General features: G+C 61.6%; 1 protein-coding gene across 5 annotated transcripts in view; it reads left to right on the top strand.

Moving 5' to 3' along the window:
* Positions 1-19357, top strand: part of vps41 (VPS41 subunit of HOPS complex) — a 278435-nt gene that overhangs the window by 198769 nt on the left and 60309 nt on the right. For all 5 annotated transcript variants that reach the window (XM_085993373.1, XM_085993371.1, XM_085993375.1 and 2 more), the window contains one exon: positions 345-437. In XM_085993373.1, coding sequence (XP_085849499.1) covers positions 345-437 — 93 coding nt within the window. The remainder of the gene's footprint in view (positions 1-344; positions 438-19357) is intronic.

Here is a 19357-nt window from a genome sequence, read left to right as displayed (position 1 = left end):
TCTAGTCGAAGACAAGGGAGCTTGATTTCCTTGGATGGAGTGAGCTGACATCCCAAGCCAATTTCCCAATAGAATGTTTCTTGCTCGGAGTGACCCTCGTCTCTCAGATTTTTATAATATTCCGACACCGGAGCCTCCTTTTTGAAAATACTGGTGCAACACTTTCTCCTGTGGTGGGTGTAAAACTCTACAAAGCAGCCAGATGCATTTCAGCCTGACCGATTTAAAGGGCTTTAGTACAAAGTAAAAGAAAGAAACTAATTGTTTGGCCTTTATCGTCAGCTATTGTTAAAATTCTCACGTGTGTTCTGTGTGCTTATACCAAGTTATTTTGTTCCTCTTAGGCGATTAGTCAGTATTTGCCCAGAGGTGACCTACGCCTGAGGCCTGCTATATATGAAATGATCCTGTACGAGTTCTTGGAGAGTGATTACGAGGTACGCTGGTTTTTTAATCCCTATGATGGCGCTGGTCCAGTAGCCAGAGCGGTTAAGCATTTAATTGCCAAGTGCCGAAGGGTTATTTTAGATCCTAGAGTTGACTCGCTCGCTCTCAATTGAGTTGGGTGCATTTTGTCTGACTGTAGCTGCTTGGCTGTTTGGGGTATGACAGTCCACACACCAGCTGGTTACAGCACTCCAAAGCCTCAAAATATTTGACCCTCATGATTGGAGGAGGATGCAAACAATACAGGGAAGTGAGAGAATAAATTTACAGAATCTAGTGATAACTATACACATTTCATTCAGTATTTGCAGGTACAAGTATGCAGTCACTTTCCAAAATAATTATCCAGGGCAATGTAAGCATTGAACAGGGCAATAGATGTGTTGTATGTGACTGGAGGCATGATCAGGGCTTTGTGTGTTATGTGATGAGGGATGACTAGGGCCATACATCTATATATATATATATAAAAGGATATGTCTCTCTGTCTCTGTCTCTCTCTCTGTGTCTCTCTCTCTCTCTCTGTGTCTCTCTCTCTCTCTCTGTCTCTCTCTCTCTCTCTGTCTCTGTCTCTGTCTCTCTCTCTCTCTGTCTCTCTCTCTCTCTCTCTCTCTCTCTCTGTCTCTCTCTCTCTCTCTGTCTCTCTCTCTCTCTGTCTCTCTCTCTCTCTGTCTCTCTCTCTCTGTCTCTCTCTCTCTCTCTGTCTGTCTCTCTCTCTCTGTCTGTCTCTACAATCAAAAGTTACAGAACGTACCTACACATATGTTATATCAAAAGAAAGCTCATTAGGGGACTCTTGTCGGCATATTTACTTTTTGCTCGGACAAAAATTGTGCCGACGGTATCCAAAAAACGTTCAAAATTCCGCTCATTATCCGCTCATTTGCATCGAGTGGGGGCGGGCCATCCTACAGTTGAGTGACGTGATGATTGACCAATCCTACAGTTCAGTGACCTGACGGTTGACCAATCGGTGCGTGTGTGGGTGGGCCTTATCATTCTGAACCGAGGTGAGTGGCCGTCAGCTTGATTCCAAACTGTTCATTTCTTTTTCCCACTTTCTGCGTGTTTCTTTTCAAATCTACATTTCCAGCAAAAAAAAAGTTGCTTTTAAAACACAAATTGTTTTTTTAAAAAGTTAATTAATTTGTAAATCTTTTCTCTAACATCTAGAATTTTCCTACCTTTCACCGTTTTTCCAGGCCTGTAAGCCTGGGCCTCTGTTGCCAAGCCATGCCCAAGCTAGGCACCTCGCGTCGCGCTCAACAAGCGGCTCGCGATCGCCGCCATCTTTGTGAAGGCTGGAGGGGGCGGGCCTGAGCCGAGCGTCGCCACCGTCGCCATCTTAGTAAAGGCGGGTGGGGCAGGAGTCAGCGCGTGCGACTTGAGTCCGGCCGGGCCTCACGCGGTAGATTGCGTGGCGGTGTGTCTCTCTCTGCTCTTGAAGCCAGCTTCGGCGGGGGGCGGAGATCGGGGGGCGGGGCTCGGGAGATTGGGGGGGCGGGGCTCGGGAGATCGGGGCTCGGGCTGACGGGGCGCTCCCCTCTCCCCCTTCTTCCCCCCTTTCCCTTCTTCCCCCCTTTCCCTTCTTCCCCCCTTTCCCTTCTTCCCCCCTTTCCCTTCTTCCCCCTTCCCCTTCTTCCCCTTCTTCCCCCCTTCCCCTTCTTCCCCCCTTCCCGCTCTTCTTCCCCCCCGCTCTTCTTCCCCCCCGCTCTTCTTCCCCCCCGCTCTTCTTCCCCCCCGCTCTTCTTCCCCCCCGCTCTTCTTCCCCCCCGCTCTTCTTCCCCCCCGCTCTTCTTCCCCCCCGCTCTTCTTCCCCCCCGCTCTTCTTCCCCCCCGCTCTTCTTCCCCCCCGCTCTTCTTCCCCCCCGCTCTTCTTCCCCCCCGCTCTTCTTCCCCCCCGCTCTTCTTCCCCCCCGCTCTTCTTCCCCCCCGCTCTTCTTCCCCCCCGCTCTTCTTCCCCCCCGCTCTTCTTCCCCCCCGCTCTTCTTCCCCCCCGCTCTTCTTCCCCCCCGCTCTTCTTCCCCCCCGCTCTTCTTCCCCCCCGCTCTTCTTCCCCCCCGCTCTTCTTCCCCCCCGCTCTTCTTCCCCCCCGCTCTTCTTCCCCCCCGCTCTTCTTCCCCCCCGCTCTTCTTCCCCCCCGCTCTTCTTCCCCCCCGCTCTTCTTCCCCCCCGCTCTTCTTCCCCCCGCTCTTCTTCCCCCCCGCTCTTCTTCCCCCCCGCTCTTCTTCCCCCCCGCTCTTCTTCCCCCCGCTCTTCTTCCCCCCCGCTCTTCTTCCCCCCCGCTCTTCTTCCCCCCCGCTCTTCTTCCCCCCGCTCTTCTTCCCCCCTTCTCCCCCCGCTCTTCTTCCCCCCCGCTCTTCTTCCCCCCCGCTCTTCTTCCCCCCCGCTCTTCTTCCCCCCCGCTCTTCTTCCCCCCCGCTCTTCTTCCCCCCCGCTCTTCTTCCCCCCCGCTCTTCTTCCCCCCGCTCTTCTTCCCCCCCGCTCTTCTTCCCCCCCGCTCTTCTTCCCCCCCGCTCTTCTTCCCCCCCGCTCTTCTTCCCCCCGCTCTTCTTCCCCCCCGCTCTTCTTCCCCCCGCTCTTCTTCCCCCCCGCTCTTCTTCCCCCCCGCTCTTCTTCCCCCCCGCTCTTCTTCCCCCCCGCTCTTCTTCCCCCCCGCTCTTCTTCCCCCCGCTCTTCTTCCCCCCGCTCTTCTTCCCCCCCGCTCTTCTTCCCCCCCGCTCTTCTTCCCCCCCGCTCTTCTTCCCCCCCGCTCTTCTTCCCCCCCGCTCTTCTTCCCCCCCGCTCTTCTTCCCCCCCGCTCTTCTTCCCCCCGCTCTTCTTCCCCCCCGCTCTTCTTCCCCCCCGCTCTTCTTCCCCCCGCTCTTCTTCCCCCCCGCTCTTCTTCCCCCCCGCTCTTCTTCCCCCCCGCTCTTCTTCCCCCCCCGCTCTTCTTCCCCCCCGCTCTTCTTCCCCCCCGCTCTTCTTCCCCCCCCGCTCTTCTTCCCCCCCCGCTCTTCTTCCCCCCCGCTCTTCTTCCCCCCCCGCTCTTCTTCCCCCCCCGCTCTTCTTCCCCCCCCGCTCTTCTTCCCCCCCCGCTCTTCTTCCCCCCCCCGCTCTTCTTCCCCCCCGCTCTTCTTCCCCCCCCGCTCTTCTTCCCCCCCGCTCTTCTTCCCCCCCCGCTCTTCTTCCCCCCCCGCTCTTCTTCCCCCCCGCTCTTCTTCCCCCCCGCTCTTCTTCCCCCCCGCTCTTCTTCCCCCCCGCTCTTCTTCCCCCCCGCTCTTCTTCCCCCCCGCTCTTCTTCCCCCCCGCTCTTCTTCCCCCCCGCTCTTCTTCCCCCCCGCTCTTCTTCCCCCCCGCTCTTCTTCCCCCCCGCTCTTCTTCCCCCCCGCTCTTCTTCCCCCCGCTCTTCTTCCCCCCCGCTCTTCTTCCCCCCCGCTCTTCTTCCCCCCCGCTCTTCTTCCCCCCCGCTCTTCTTCCCCCCCGCTCTTCTTCCCCCCCGCTCTTCTTCCCCCCCGCTCTTCTTCCCCCCCGCTCTTCTTCCCCCCCGCTCTTCTTCCCCCCCGCTCTTCTTCCCCCCCGCTCTTCTTCCCCCCCGCTCTTCTTCCCCCCCGCTCTTCTTCCCCCCCGCTCTTCTTCCCCCCGCTCTTCTTCCCCCCCGCTCTTCTTCCCCCCGCTCTTCTTCCCCCCGCTCTTCTTCCCCCCCGCTCTTCTTCCCCCCCGCTCTTCTTCCCCCCCGCTCTTCTTCCCCCCCGCTCTTCTTCCCCCCCGCTCTTCTTCCCCCCCGCTCTTCTTCCCCCCCGCTCTTCTTCCCCCCCGCTCTTCTTCCCCCCGCTCTTCTTCCCCCCCGCTCTTCTTCCCCCCCGCTCTTCTTCCCCCCCGCTCTTCTTCCCCCCGCTCTTCTTCCCCCCGCTCTTCTTCCCCCCCGCTCTTCTTCCCCCCCGCTCTTCTTCCCCCCCGCTCTTCTTCCCCCCGCTCTTCTTCCCCCCCGCTCTTCTTCCCCCCCGCTCTTCTTCCCCCCCGCTCTTCTTCCCCCCCGCTCTTCTTCCCCCCCGCTCTTCTTCCCCCCCGCTCTTCTTCCCCCCCGCTCTTCTTCCCCCCGCTCTTCTTCCCCCCGCTCTTCTTCCCCCCCGCTCTTCTTCCCCCCGCTCTTCTTCCCCCCCGCTCTTCTTCCCCCCCGCTCTTCTTCCCCCCGCTCTTCTTCCCCCCGCTCTTCTTCCCCCCCGCTCTTCTTCCCCCCCGCTCTTCTTCCCCCCCGCTCTTCTTCCCCCCCGCTCTTCTTCCCCCCCGCTCTTCTTCCCCCCCGCTCTTCTTCCCCCCCGCTCTTCTTCCCCCCCCGCTCTTCTTCCCCCCCCGCTCTTCTTCCCCCCCCGCTCTTCTTCCCCCCCCGCTCTTCTTCCCCCCCCGCTCTTCTTCCCCCCCCGCTCTTCTTCCCCCCCGCTCTTCTTCCCCCCCGCTCTTCTTCCCCCCCCGCTCTTCTTCCCCCCCGCTCTTCTTCCCCCCCCGCTCTTCTTCCCCCCCGCTCTTCTTCCCCCCCGCTCTTCTTCCCGCCCCCGCTCTTCTTCCCGCCCCGCTCTTCTTCCCGCCCCGCTCTTCTTCCCGCCCCGCTCTTCTTCCCGCCCCGCTCTTCTTCCCGCCCCGCTCTTCTTCCCGCCCCGCTCTTCTTCCCGCCCCGCTCTTCTTCCCGCCCCGCTCTTCTTCCCGCCCCGCTCTTCTTCCCGCCCCGCTCTTCTTCCCGCCCCGCTCTTCTTCCCGCCCCGCTCTTCTTCCCGCCCCGCTCTTCTTCCCGCCCCGCTCTTCTTCCCGCCCCGCTCTTCTTCCCGCCCCGCTCTTCTTCCCGCCCCGCTCTTCTTCCCGCCCCGCTCTTCTTCCCGCCCCGCTCTTCTTCCCGCCCCGCTCTTCTTCCCGCCCCGCTCTTCTTCCCGCCCCGCTCTTCTTCCCGCCCCGCTCTTCTTCCCGCCCCGCTCTTCTTCCCGCCCCGCTCTTCTTCCCGCCCCGCTCTTCTTCCCGCCCCGCTCTTCTTCCCGCCCCGCTCTTCTTCCCGCCCCGCTCTTCTTCCCGCCCCGCTCTTCTTCCCGCCCCGCTCTTCTTCCCGCCCCGCTCTTCTTCCCCGCCCCGCCCCGCTCTTCTTCCCGCCCCGCTCTTCTTCCCGCCCCGCTCTTCTTCCCGCCCCGCTCTTCTTCCCGCCCCGCTCTTCTTCCCGCCCCGCTCTTCTTCCCGCCCCGCTCTTCTTCCCGCCCCGCTCTTCTTCCCGCCCCGCTCTTCTTCCCGCCCCGCTCTTCTTCCCCCCCCGCTCTTCTTCCCCCCCGCTCTTCTTCCCCCCCCGCTCTTCTTCCCCCCCGCTCTTCTTCCCCCCCCGCTCTTCTTCCCCCCCCGCTCTTCTTCCCCCCCCGCTCTTCTTCCCCCCCCGCTCTTCTTCCCCCCCCGCTCTTCTTCCCCCCCCCGCTCTTCTTCCCCCCCCCGCTCTTCTTCCCCCCCCGCTCTTCTTCCCCCCCCGCTCTTCTTCCCCCCTCCCCCCGCTCTTCTTCCCCCCCGCTCTTCTTCCCCCCCCGCTCTTCTTCCCCCCCCGCTCTTCTTCCCCCCCCGCTCTTCTTCCCCCCCGCTCTTCTTCCCCCCCGCTCTTCTTCCCCCCCCGCTCTTCTTCCCCCCCCGCTCTTCTTCCCCCCCCGCTCTTCTTCCCCCCCCGCTCTTCTTCCCCCCCCCGCTCTTCTTCCCCCCCCGCTCTTCTTCCCCCCCCGCTCTTCTTCCCCCCCCGCTCTTCTTCCCCCCCCGCTCTTCTTCCCCCCCCCCGCTCTTCTTCCCCCCCCGCTCTTCTTCCCCCCCCCGCTCTTCTTCCCCCCCCGCTCTTCTTCCCCCCCGCTCTTCTTCCCCCCCGCTCTTCTTCCCCCCCGCTCTTCTTCCCCCCCGCTCTTCTTCCCCCCCGCTCTTCTTCCCCCCCCGCTCTTCTTCCCCCCCGCTCTTCTTCCCCCCCGCTCTTCTTCCCCCCCGCTCTTCTTCCCCCCCGCTCTTCTTCCCCCCCGCTCTTCTTCCCCCCCGCTCTTCTTCCCCCCCGCTCTTCTTCCCCCCCGCTCTTCTTCCCACCCCGCTCTTCTTCCCACCCCGCTCTTCTTCCCCCCCCGCTCTTCTTCCCCCCCCGCTCTTCTTCCCCCCCCGCTCTTCTTCCCCCCCCGCTCTTCTTCCCCCCCGCTCTTCTTCCCCCCCCGCTCTTCTTCCCCCCCCCGCTCTTCTTCCCCCCCCCGCTCTTCTTCCCCCCCCCGCTCTTCTTCCCCCCCCGCTCTTCTTCCCCCCCCGCTCTTCTTCCCCCCCCGCTCTTCTTCCCCCCCGCTCTTCTTCCCCCCCCGCTCTTCTTCCCCCCCCGCTCTTCTTCCCCCCCCGCTCTTCTTCCCCCCCCGCTCTTCTTCCCCCCCGCTCTTCTTCCCCCCCCGCTCTTCTTCCCCCCCCGCTCTTCTTCCCCCCCCGCTCTTCTTCCCCCCCCGCTCTTCTTCCCCCCCCGCTCTTCTTCCCCCCCGCTCTTCTTCCCCCCCGCTCTTCTTCCCCCCCCGCTCTTCTTCCCCCCCCGCTCTTCTTCCCCCCCCGCTCTTCTTCCCCCCCCGCTCTTCTTCCCCCCCGCTCTTCTTCCCCCCCGCTCTTCTTCCCCCCCGCTCTTCTTCCCCCCCGCTCTTCTTCCCCCCCGCTCTTCTTCCCCCCCCGCTCTTCTTCCCCCCCCGCTCTTCTTCCCCCCCCGCTCTTCTTCCCCCCCCGCTCTTCTTCCCCCCCCCGCTCTTCTTCCCCCCCCGCTCTTCTTCCCCCCTCCCTCTTCTTCCCCCCCTCCCTCTTCTTCCCCCCCTCCCTCTTCTTCCCCCCCTCCCTCTTCTTCCCCCCCCCTCCCTCTTCTTCCCCCCTCCCTCTTCTTCCCCCCTCCCTCTTCTTCCCCCCTCCCTCTTCTTCCCCCCTCCCTCTTCTTCCCCCCCCCCTCTTCTTCCCCCCCTCCCTCTTCTTCCCCCCCTCCCTCTTCTTCCCCCCCTCCCTCTTCTTCCCCCCCCCCTCTTCTTCCCCCCCCTCCTCTTCTTCCCCCCTCCCTCTTCTTCCCCCCTCCCTCTTCTTCCCCCCCCCCTCTTCTTCCCCCCCTCCCTCTTCTTCCCCCCCTCCCTCTTCTTCCCCCCCCTCCCTCTTCTTCCCCCCTCCCTCTTCTTCCCCCCTCCCCCTCCTTCCCCCCCTCCTTTCCCCCCTCCCCCTCCTTCCCCCCCTCCCCCTCCTTCCCCCTTCCCCCCCCCCCTCCTTCCCCCCTCCTTTTCCCCCTCCTTCCCCCCTCCCCCTCCTTCCCTCCTTCCCCCCTCCCCCTCCTTTTCCCGCCCCTTTCCTCCCCCCCTGCCCCTTTCCCTTTCCTCTCCCCCTTTCCTTCCCCCCCTCCCCCTCCTTCCCCTTACCCCCTCCCCCTCCTTCCCCCCCCTCCTTCCCCCCCCTCCTTCCCCCCCCTCCCCCTCCTTCTTTTCCCGCCCCTTTCCTCCCCCCCTGCCCCTTTCCCTTTCCTCTCCCCCTTTCCTTCCCCCCTCCCCTCCACCAGTCGCTTTCGCTCTTCCCCCCCTAGTCGCTCTCGCTCTTCCCCCCCCCCCCCAGTCGCTCTCGCTCTTCCCCCCCCCCCCCAGTCGCTCTCGCTCTTCCCCCCAGTCGCTCTCGCTCTTCCCCCCCAGTCGCTCTCGCTCTTCCCCCCCAGTCGCTCTCGCTCTTCCCCCCCAGTCGCTCTCGCTCTTCCCCCCAGTCGCTCTCGCTCTTCCCCCCAGTCGCTCTCGCTCTTCCCCCCAGTCGCTCTCGCTCTTCCCCCCCAGTCGCTCTCGCTCTTCCCCCCCAGTCGCTCTCGCTCTTCCCCCCCAGTCGCTCTCGCTCTTCCCCCCCAGTCGCTCTCGCTCTTCCCCCCCAGTCGCTCTCGCTCTTCCCCCCCAGTCGCTCTCGCTCTTCCCCCCAGTCGCTCTCGCTCTTCCCCCCCAGTCGCTCTCGCTCTTCCCCCCAGTCGCTCCTCAGTCGCTCTTCCCCCCAGTCGCTCTCGCTCTTCCCCCCCAGTCGCTCTCGCTCTTCCCCCCAGTCGCTCTCGCTCTTCCCCCCAGTCGCTCTCGCTCTTCCCCCCCAGTCGCTCTCGCTCTTCCCCCCCAGTCGCTCTCGCTCTTCCCCCCAGTCGCTCTCGCTCTTCCCCCCCAGTCGCTCTCGCTCTTCCCCCCCAGTCGCTCTCGCTCTTCCCCCCCAGTCGCTCTCGCTCTTCCCCCCCAGTCGCTCTCGCTCTTCCCCCCCAGTCGCTCTCGCTCTTCCCCCCAGTCGCTCTCGCTCTTCCCCCCAGTCGCTCTCGCTCTTCCCCCCCAGTCGCTCTCGCTCTTCCCCCCCAGTCGCTCTCGCTCTTCCCCCCCAGTCGCTCTCAGCTCTTCCCCCCCAGTCGCTCTCGCTCTTCCCCCCCAGTCGCTCTCGCTCTTCCCCCCCAGTCGCTCTCGCTCTTCCCCCCCAGTCGCTCTCGCTCTTCCCCCCCAGTCGCTCTCGCTCTTCCCCCCCAGTCGCTCTCGCTCTTCCCCCCAGTCGCTCTCGCTCTTCCCCCCCAGTCGCTCTCGCTCTTCCCCCCCAGTCGCTCTCGCTCTTCCCCCCCAGTCGCTCTCGCTCTTCCCCCCCAGTCGCTCTCGCTCTTCCCCCCCAGTCGCTCTCGCTCTTCCCCCCCAGTCGCTCTCGCTCTTCCCCCCCAGTCGCTCTCGCTCTTCCCCCCCAGTCGCTCTCGCTCTTCCCCCCCAGTCGCTCTCGCTCTTCCCCCCCAGTCGCTCTCGCTCTTCCCCCCCAGTCGCTCTCGCTCTTCCCCCCCAGTCGCTCTCGCTCTTCCCCCCGGCTCTCGCTCTCCCCCCAGTCGCTCTCCGCTCTTCCCCCCCAGTCGCTCTCGCTCTTCCCCCCCCAGTCGCTCTCGCTCTTCCCCCCCAGTCGCTCTCGCTCTTCCCCCCCAGTCGCTCTCGCTTCCCCGTAGCTCGCTCCCCCAGTCGCTCTCGCTCTTCCCCCCCCCAGTCGCTCTCGCTCTTCCCCCCAGTCGCTCTCGCTCTTCCCCCCCAGTCGCTCTCGCTCTTCCCCCCCAGTCGCTCTCGCTCTTCCCCCCCAGTCGCTCTCGCTCTTCCCCCCCAGTCGCTCTCGCTCTTCCCCCCCAGTCGCTCTCGCTCTTCCCCCCCAGTCGCTCTCGCTCTTCCCCCCCAGTCGCTCTCGCTCTTCCCCCCCAGTCGCTCTCGCTCTTCCCCCCCAGTCGCTCTCGCTCTTCCCCCCCAGTCGCTCTCGCTCTTCCCCCCCAGTCGCTCTCGCTCTTCCCCCCCAGTCGCTCTCGCTCTTCCCCCCAGTCGCTCTCGCTCTTCCCCCCCAGTCGCTCTCGCTCTTCCCCCCCAGTCGCTCTCGCTCTTCCCCCCCAGTCGCTCTCGCTCTTCCCCCCCAGTCGCTCTCGCTCTTCCCCCCCAGTCGCTCTCGCTCTTCCCCCCCCAGTCGCTCTCGCTCTTCCCCCCCAGTCGCTCTCGCTCTTCCCCCCAGTCGCTCTCGCTCTTCCCCCCCAGTCGCTCTCGCTCTTCCCCCCCAGTCGCTCTCGCTCTTCCCCCCCAGTCGCTCTCGCTCTTCCCCCCCAGTCGCTCTCGCTCTTCCCCCCCAGTCGCTCTCGCTCTTCCCCCCCAGTCGCTCTCGCTCTTCCCCCCCAGTCGCTCTCGCTCTTCCCCCCAGTCGCTCTCGCTCTTCCCCCCCAGTCGCTCTCGCTCTTCCCCCCCAGTCGCTCTCGCTCTTCCCCCCAGTCGCTCTCGCTCTTCCCCCCCAGTCGCTCTCGCTCTTCCCCCCCAGTCGCTCTCGCTCTTCCCCCCCAGTCGCTCTCGCTCTTCCCCCCCAGTCGCTCTCGCTCTTCCCCCCCAGTCGCTCTCGCTCTTCCCCCCCAGTCGCTCTCGCTCTTCCCCCCCAGTCGCTCTCTCGCTCTTCCCCCCCAGTCGCTCTCGCTCTTCCCCCCCAGTCGCTCTCGCTCTTCCCCCCCAGTCGCTCTCGCTCTTCCCCCCCAGTCGCTCTCGCTCTTCCCCCCCAGTCGCTCTCGCTCTTCCCCCCCAGTCGCTCTCGCTCTTCCCCCCCAGTCGCTCTCGCTCTTCCCCCCCAGTCGCTCTCGCTCTTCCCCCCCAGTCGCTCTCGCTCTTCCCCCCCAGTCGCTCTCGCTCTTCCCCCCCAGTCGCTCTCGCTCTTCCCCCCCAGTCGCTCTCGCTCTTCCCCCCCAGTCGCTCTCGCTCTTCCCCCCAGTCGCTCTCGCTCTTCCCCCCCAGTCGCTCTCGCTCTTCCCCCCCAGTCGCTCTCGCTCTTCCCCCCCAGTCGCTCTCGCTCTTCCCCCCCAGTCGCTCTCGCTCTTCCCCCCCAGTCGCTCTCGCTCTTCCCCCCCAGTCGCTCTCGCTCTTCCCCCCCAGTCGCTCTCGCTCTTCCCCCCCAGTCGCTCTCGCTCTTCCCCCCCAGTCGCTCTCGCTCTTCCCCCCCAGTCGCTCTCGCTCTTCCCCCCCAGTCGCTCTCGCTCTTCCCCCCCAGTCGCTCTCGCTCTTCCCCCCCAGTCGCTCTCGCTCTTCCCCCCAGTCGCTCTCGCTCTTCCCCCCCAGTCGCTCTCGCTCTTCCCCCCCAGTCGCTCTCGCTCTTCCCCCCCAGTCGCTCTCGCTCTTCCCCCCAGTCGCTCTCGCTCTTCCCCCCCAGTCGCTCTCGCTCTTCCCCCCCAGTCGCTCTCGCTCTTCCCCCCAGTCGCTCTCGCTCTTCCCCCCCAGTCGCTCTCGCTCTTCCCCCCCAGTCGCTCTCGCTCTTCCCCCCCAGTCGCTCTCGCTCTTCCCCCCCAGTCGCTCTCGCTCTTCCCCCCAGTCGCTCTCGCTCTTCCCCCCAGTCGCTCTCGCTCTTCCCCCCCAGTCGCTCTCGCTCTTCCCCCCCAGTCGCTCTCGCTCTTCCCCCCCAGTCGCTCTCGCTCTTCCCCCCCAGTCGCTCTCGCTCTTCCCCCCAGTCGCTCTCGCTCTTCCCCCCCAGTCGCTCTCGCTCTTCCCCCCCAGTCGCTCTCTCGCTCTTCCCCCCCAGTCGCTCTCGCTCTTCCCCCCCAGTCGCTCTCGCTCTTCCCCCCCAGTCGCTCTCGCTCTTCCCCCCCAGTCGCTCTCGCTCTTCCCCCCCAGTCGCTCTCGCTCTTCCCCCCCAGTCGCTCTCGCTCTTCCCCCCCAGTCGCTCTCGCTCTTCCCCCCCAGTCGCTCTCGCTCTTCCCCCCCAGTCGCTCTCGCTCTTCCCCCCCAGTCGCTCTCGCTCTTCCCCCCCAGTCGCTCTCGCTCTTCCCCCCCAGTCGCTCTCGCTCTTCCCCCCCAGTCGCTCTCGCTCTTCCCCCCAGTCGCTCTCGCTCTTCCCCCCAGTCGCTCTCGCTCTTCCCCCCAGTCGCTCTCGCTCTTCCCCCCAGTCGCTCTCGCTCTTCCCCCCAGTCGCTCTCGCTCTTCCCCCCCAGTCGCTCTCGCTCTTCCCCCCCAGTCGCTCTCGCTCTTCCCCCCCAGTCGCTCTCGCTCTTCCCCCCCAGTCGCTCTCGCTCTTCCCCCCCAGTCGCTCTCGCTCTTCCCCCCCAGTCGCTCTCGCTCTTCCCCCCCAGTCGCTCTCGCTCTTCCCCCCCAGTCGCTCTCGCTCTTCCCCCCCAGTCGCTCTCGCTCTTCCCCCCAGTCGCTCTCGCTCTTCCCCCCCAGTCGCTCTCGCTCTTCCCCCCCAGTCGCTCTCGCTCTTCCCCCCCAGTCGCTCTCGCTCTTCCCCCCCAGTCGCTCTCGCTCTTCCCCCCCCAGTCGCTCTCGCTCTTCCCCCCCAGTCGCTCTCGCTCTTCCCCCCAGTCGCTCTCGCTCTTCCCCCCCAGTCCGCTCTCGCTCTTCCCCCCCAGTCGCTCTCGCTCTTCCCCCCCAGTCGCTCTCGCTCTTCCCCCCCAGTCGCTCTCGCTCTTCCCCCCAGTCGCTCTCGCTCTTCCCCCCCAGTCGCTCTCGCTCTTCCCCCCAGTCGCTCTCGCTCTTCCCCCCCAGTCGCTCTCTCGCTCTTCCCCCCCAGTCGCTCTCGCTCTTCCCCCCCCCCCAGTCGCTCTCGCTCTTTCCCCCCCCCCAGTCGCTCTCGCTCTTCCCCCCCCCCCAGTCGCTCTCGCTCTTCCCCCCCCCCCCCAGTCGCTCTCGCTCTTCCCCCCCCCCCAGTCGCTCTCGCTCTTCCCCCCCCCAGTCGCTCTCGCTCTTCCCCCCCAGTCGCTCTCGCTCTTCCCCCCCAGTCGCTCTCGCTCTTCCCCCCCAGTCGCTCTCGCTCTCGCTCTTCCCCCCCAGTCGCTCTCGCTCTTCCCCCCCAGTCGCTCTCGCTCTTCCCCCCCAGTCGCTCTCGCTCTTCCCCCCCAGTCGCTCTCGCTCTTCCCCCCCCCCAGTCGCTCTCGCTCTTCCCCCCCCCCCAGTCGCTCTCGCTCTTCCCCCCCCAGTCGCTCTCGCTCTTCCCCCCCCCCAGTCGCTCTCGCTCTTCCCCCCCCCCCCGTCGCTCTCGCTCTTCCCCCCCCCCCAGTCGCTCTCGCTCTTCCCCCCCCCCAGTCGCTCTCGCTCTTCCCCCCCCCCAGTCGCTCTCGCTCTTCCCCCCCCAGTCGCTCTCGCTCTTCCCCCCCAGTCGCTCTCGCTCTTCCCCCCCAGTCGCTCTCGCTCTTCCCCCCCAGTCGCTCTCGCTCTTCCCCCCCAGTCGCTCTCGCTCTTCCCCCCCAGTCGCTCTCGCTCTTCCCCCCCAGTCGCTCTCGCTCTTCCCCCCCAGTCGCTCTCGCTCTTCCCCCCCAGTCGCTCTCGCTCTTCCCCCCCAGTCGCTCTCGCTCTTCCCCCCCAGTCGCTCTCGCTCTTCCCCCCCAGTCGCTCTCGCTCTTCCCCCCCAGTCGCTCTCGCTCTTCCCCCCCAGTCGCTCTCGCTCTTCCCCCCCAGTCGCTCTCGCTCTTCCCCCCCAGTCGCTCTCGCTCTTCCCCCCCAGTCGCTCTCGCTCTTCCCCCCCCCCAGTCGCTCTCGCTCTTCCCCCCCAGTCGCTCTCGCTCTTCCCCCCCCCAGTCGCTCTCGCTCTTCCCCCCCCCAGTCGCTCTCGCTCTTCCGCCCCCAGTCGCTCTCGCTCTCCCCCCCCAGTCGCTCTTCCCCCCCCCCCCCACAGTCGCTCTCGCTCTTCCCCCCCCCCCCAGTCGCTCTCGCTCTTCCCCCCCCCCCCCCCAGTCGCTCTCGCTCTCGCTTTCCCCCCCCCCCCCCCCCCCCAGTCACTCTCGCTCTCTCTCTCTTCCAACAACATCCCCTCAAAAGACCTTCGGCACCGCCGGGCACTTCAGCTAGTATGACCATAAGACATAGGAGGTAAGAGTAGGTCATTTGGCCCCTCGAGCCTGCTTTGCCATTCAGTAAGATCGTGGCTGATCTGATCTTGGCCTCGACTCCACTTCCCTGCCCACTCCCCATAACCCTTGACTCCCTTACCATTCAAAAACCTGTCTATCTCCACCTTACATATATATTCCATGACCCAGCCTCCACAGCTCTCTGGGGAAGAGAAGTCCAAAGATTCACGACCCTCGTGAGAGAAGAAATTCCTCCTTATTTCCATTTTAAACGGGTGCCCCCTTTTTCGGAAATTATGCCCCCAAGTTCTAGATTCCCCCCACGAGGGGAAACATCGGGGCCGATTTTCCCGCAGGTGCGGGGAATTGTCGGGTTCCGACACGAATCTAAATGGGTCTGCCAGCTGGATGCAATTTTCGCACAATTGGCCAATTAATTTCCAGCGTGTGGGCACCTTTGCTAATTGTCTATTTCCAGTCAGAAAGCCCCACAGTGTGATGTCATCATTCGTGGTGCTTTTAAAGTCTACAGCAAGCTTTTCAACCTCTGCAGGCTTCCCAACGAGCCGCCCAGTATGGCAGGGGAGCCTGCAGCAGCTGTTGCCAGTGGCAGAGACCGAGCTGCTGCCAAATTTGACGAAACCTCACTACAGACATTAGTGGATGGGGTTAGGGCCCACAGGGAGGTCCTCTTCCCTTGCTCAGGGAGGAAGAGGCCTCCCAATGAGATCAGGGCTGCTTGGATGGAAGTGGCAGCAGAGGTGACCTCTCGGAGTCACCAGAAGGACCTGGATGCAGTGCAGGAAGCGATTCCATGACCTTCACCGTACAGGAAAAGTAAGTATGAAGTTTCCATCACCCTCAACCTGATCCCCATTGCCTTTCCCCAACAGCACTCCGCTTCAGCACTCTCTTCCTCCACATCCCACTTCAGTCACATCCATGCACCCTTACCCATTCCCTCTCTCTATGCTCACATTCACATAACTATTCCACCATGCAGCCCTCACACTGCCTCTCACTCTGATGCTTGGAACACAACTGACAACACACAGGGAGGGCCCTTGGTCTTGCAGCCTCACACCATCTTTGTCTCCTTCTAAGTATCTATGCTATGCAATCTCTACACTCACTCCTGCACTCTCTCTCAAACTCCACTTGTCTCCCTCATTGCAGGAAAAGAGAGCTCACAACAGGAGAGAGTGAGCCAGGACTGGAGGAGGCCCACCCTCAATCGCCCACCTGACCCCCTGGGAGGAAGGAGTGATGGAGATTGTCAGGGCTGACATGGCTGCAGAAGCTGGGGAAGGAGAGACAGGAGCAAGCCTGCAAGCTGGTGACAGAATAGTTTTCCATCTCTCTCATTGGCATAGCATGAGTCGCTGTTATGATTCTGAAGCTACATCATTTGGACTTATGAGCATGTGCAGGTAGCCTTGGCATCACATATCTAACTCTTTCCTTTACTCCCCCACAGGACCATCCAGAGCCCCCGTCCCCACTGTCGAGGAGGAAGAGGCTGTGCAGCCAGACTCCTCAGAGGAAGCTCCAACCTCTGACGGCGCAGCGTCAGCAGAAGTAAGCACACCCAGCACCAGCGCAGACACTCGCACCTCAGGGGGGGCCTTCGGGACATAGAGTAGAGTTGTCACCTGGTGATTCACAGCTCACAAGTGAGCATCAGCAGATTGTGGAGACAGGGACAGCAGCGGAGGGTCCTCGTCGGAGGGCGCAGGCCTCTCTCAGCTCAGCTGCGTGTCGACCCTATGGCTCTGGGTCCATCCGCAAGAGAGGAGGTGATGGATCTCCATGCACAGATGCAGGAGTCTCTGGCAGGCTTTGTCTCCAGGGTCGTTGCGAATGTGGAGCGAATGGAGGAGTCCGTGGCGAACATGAGCAGAGCCTTATTGGAGTCATTGGCGCATGAAAGCATCACCACGGAAATTATGGCTACCTCCGTGGTAAGGCTGGCTGTGGCCGAGGAGAGGAGGGCTGCGGCCATGGAGGAGCTTAGTCACCAGGGTATGGAAAACACGGTGAGTGCTCAGAATAGAATGACATCTCTTGAGGAGCGATGGGCATCTATTGAGCACCGAAACCAGACCTTCATGGAAGTCCTTCTGAGCAGGACTTCCAGTGCAGATACAGGTCCCCATGGCCCCCCTGATGTGCAGCAAGGTGCTCTCCAGCCACTTGCAGGCGCTGAGGGGGAGCTGACCCATGAGAGGGAGGTTGTTGGCACACCTCAAGGATGTGGGGGCTCCTCTCCACGCGCTCACACTTCCATGCCACTTCAGAGCCCCGCCGGAGTCCACACCCAAGTGAGATAGGCGTCTCAACCCCTGCACAGCCGCAGGAGCAGCAGACTGCTGGCGAGCTGTCACAGGCTCGCCACCTCAGAGGACGCCCGCCAATGGTGTCGAGACAGGAGCAGCAGGAAAGTGAGCAAGGGGCCTCCACATCTGCTGAAGCCACAGGGGTACCACTACGTAGGAGCACGCGTAAGAGAAAAATAAAGCACCACTAATCACAAGGGTAGACACTTGGGTGAAAAGCTCTGTATATAGTTTTAATGCCATCAGTTTCTTGTACATAAAAAATCTGCTGGCAACTGCTGCAGTTGTGGCGTCTGTCATTTGGCAAATGGGGATTTCACATTGAGGCCTTAGGATTACTTGCAGATGTCAGCAAGCTGGTCAAATAGGTAGAAATGCGCAGGGATGGGCCACTGTCCATGGTCAGTTAAGAAGCAGCGAGGCTAAAGTGTTTGATGTACCAGGCTAAGCAAATCTGGCCAGGATGAGTGCGTTCCTTGAATTCCGGCCAGCAATGTTCTCGCGTACTGGTGCCGCTGGTTGATGGGCCTCTGCAGGATGCTCATTTCCGGCCTCCATCATCATCATGCATCTGGAGTTGTAGCGGTCCTCAGCTTCGTTGGCTGGTCTCCTCAACGGCGTCATTAGCCAAGTCCACAGGGGATATCCCTTGTCTCCAAGTAGCCATCCCTGAAGTTCGTTTGGCAGACTGAATAGCGGAGGCACAGTAGACTGGCGCAGTATGAGGGAGTCATGGCAGCTGCCAGGGTACTTGGCACAAACATGCAGAGCTTAAAAGCGGCGGCAGCAGCGAGGCCCGACCACCGACCCTGGACCTGGGAGAGAGCAGCATCGGCAGAGCTTAAAAGCGGCGGCAGCAGCGAGGCCCGACCAATTCAGCAGCAGGGGAGAGAGGTAAAAAGTAATCGAAGTGTGATGTCAGCAGGAAGCAGGTAAGTGATTGGTTGGTGAGTATTTCTCTCTTTTTTAAACTTTAACTCTGGTTTATATTTTCTAAGGTCTCTCTGGTGTAGCGGGGACTGTTGGTAAAACTATTTAACTAGTGTAATTAGTGGGATTGATTGACTTAATTTAAACTCAATTAATTAAAGGGTAAATCATGGCAGGACAGCCCTGCCCCGTGATCTGCTCCTCCTGCAATATGTGGGAACTCAGGGACACTTCCTGTGTCCCTGACAACTACGTGTGCAGGAAGTGCACCCAGCTGCAGCTACTGACAGACCGCATTGCGGCGCTGGAGCTGCGATTGGATGCATACTGGAGCGTTCATGATGCTCGGGATATCGTGAATAGCACGTTTAGGGAGTTGGACACACTACAGGTAGAGGTTGGACAGGAAGAAAGGGAACGGGTGACCAACAGGCAGAGTACTAGGCGCAGGCAGGTAGTGCAGGGGTCCCCTGTGGCCATCCCTCTCTCCAACAGATACACCACTTTGAGTACTGTTGGGGGGGAATGGCTTATCAGAGGAAGGCAGCAGCATCCAACTTCCTGGCACCAGGGGTGGCTCTGCTGCACAGAATGGGAGGAAAAAGAGTGGTAGAGCTATAGTAATAGGGGATTCAATTGTAAGGGGAATAGATAGGCGTTTCTGCGGCCGCAAACGAGACTCCAGGATGGTGTTGCCTCCCTGGTGCAAGGGTCAAGGATGTCTCCGAGCGGCTGCAGAACATCTTGGAAGGGGAGGGTGAACAGCCAGTTGTCGTGGTGCCTATAGGTACCAATGATGTAGGTAAAAAGCGGGATGAGGTCCTAAAAGCGGAATATAGGGAGTTAGGAGGTAAATTAAAAAACAGGACCTCAAAGGGAGTAATCTCAGGATTGCTACCAGTGCCACGTGCTAGTCAGAGTAGAAATAGAAGGATACTTCAGATGAATACGTGGCTAGAGGAATGGTGCCAGGGGGAGGGATTCAAGTTCCTGGGACATTGGAACCGGTTCTGGGGGAGGTGGGACCAGTTCAAACCGGACGGTCTGCACCTGGGCAGGGCTGGAACCGATGTCCTAGGGGGTTTGTTTGCTAGTGCTGTGGGGGAGGGTTTAAACTAAAATGGAAGGGGGTTGGGAACCTGAGCAAGGAGACAGAGGAAAGGGAAACCAGGATAAAAGCAAAAGATAGGAAGGAGAAAAACAAAAGTGGCAGTCAGAGAAATCAACGGTTTAAATCAAACATGGCCACAGTAAATAATAATTCTAAGAGCGTTAAAAAAACAACCCTGAAGGCTTTGTGTCTTAATGCGAGGAGCATTTGTAATAAGGTGGATGAATTGGCTGCGCAAATAGAGGTAAACGAATATGATTTGGTTGGGATTACGGAAACGTGGCTCAAGGATGGCCAAGACTGGGAACTCAACATCCAGGGGTATTCGATATTCAGGAAAGATAGGCAAAAAGGAAAGGGAGGTGGGGTAGCATTACTGGTTAAAGAAAGGATTAACACAATTGTAATGAAGGATATTAGCTCTGATAATGTGGAATCTGTATGGGTAGAATTGAGAAATACTATGGGGGAAAAAAACATTAGTGGGAGTGGTATATAGACCTCCAAACAGTAAGGCGGAGGTTGGGGATGGCATTAAAAGGGAAATTAAAGAAGCGTGCAATAAGGGCACAGCAGTCGTCATGGGTGACTTTAATCTACATATAGATTGGGCCAACCAAATTGGTAACAATACTGTGGAGGAGGAATTCCTGGAGTGTTTACGGGATGGTTTCCTGGACCAATATGTCGAGGAACCAACCAGAGATCAGGCCATCTCAGACTGGGTATTATGTAACGAGAAAGGATTAATTAGCAATCTTGTTGTACGAGGCCCCTTGGGTCGGAGCGATCATAATATGATCGAATTCTTCATTAAGATGGAGAATGAAGTAGTTGACTCAGAAACAAGTGTCCTCAATTTAAATAAAGGAAACTACGATGGTCTGAGGAGCAAGTTGGGTAGGATTGATTGAGGAATGGCACTCAAAGGGGTGACGGTGGATAGGCAATGGCAAACATTCAAAGACCGAATGGATGAACTACAGAATTTGTTCATCCCAGTTTGGCATAAAAATAAAACAAAAAATGTGACTCAACCGTGGCGAACAAGGGAAATTAGGGATAGCATAAGATCCAAGGAGAGGACATACAAATTGGCCAGAAAAAGCAATAATCCTGAGGATTGGGAGCAGTTCAGGATTCAACAAAGGAGGACAAAGGGATTAATTAAGAAAGGGAAAATAGAATATGAGAGTAAGCTTGCAGAGAACATAAAAACTGACTGTAAAAGCTTTTATAGATATGTGA

The sequence above is a fragment of the Somniosus microcephalus genome, chromosome 7 (assembly GCF_052327205.1).
Source record: "Somniosus microcephalus isolate GS21.2 chromosome 7, FLI_Smic_1.0, whole genome shotgun sequence".
In the NCBI taxonomy this organism is placed as follows: domain Eukaryota; kingdom Metazoa; phylum Chordata; class Chondrichthyes; order Squaliformes; family Somniosidae; genus Somniosus; species Somniosus microcephalus.
Note: the sequence above shows the minus strand (reverse complement) of the source record. Positions and strands in the feature narration are given on the sequence as shown.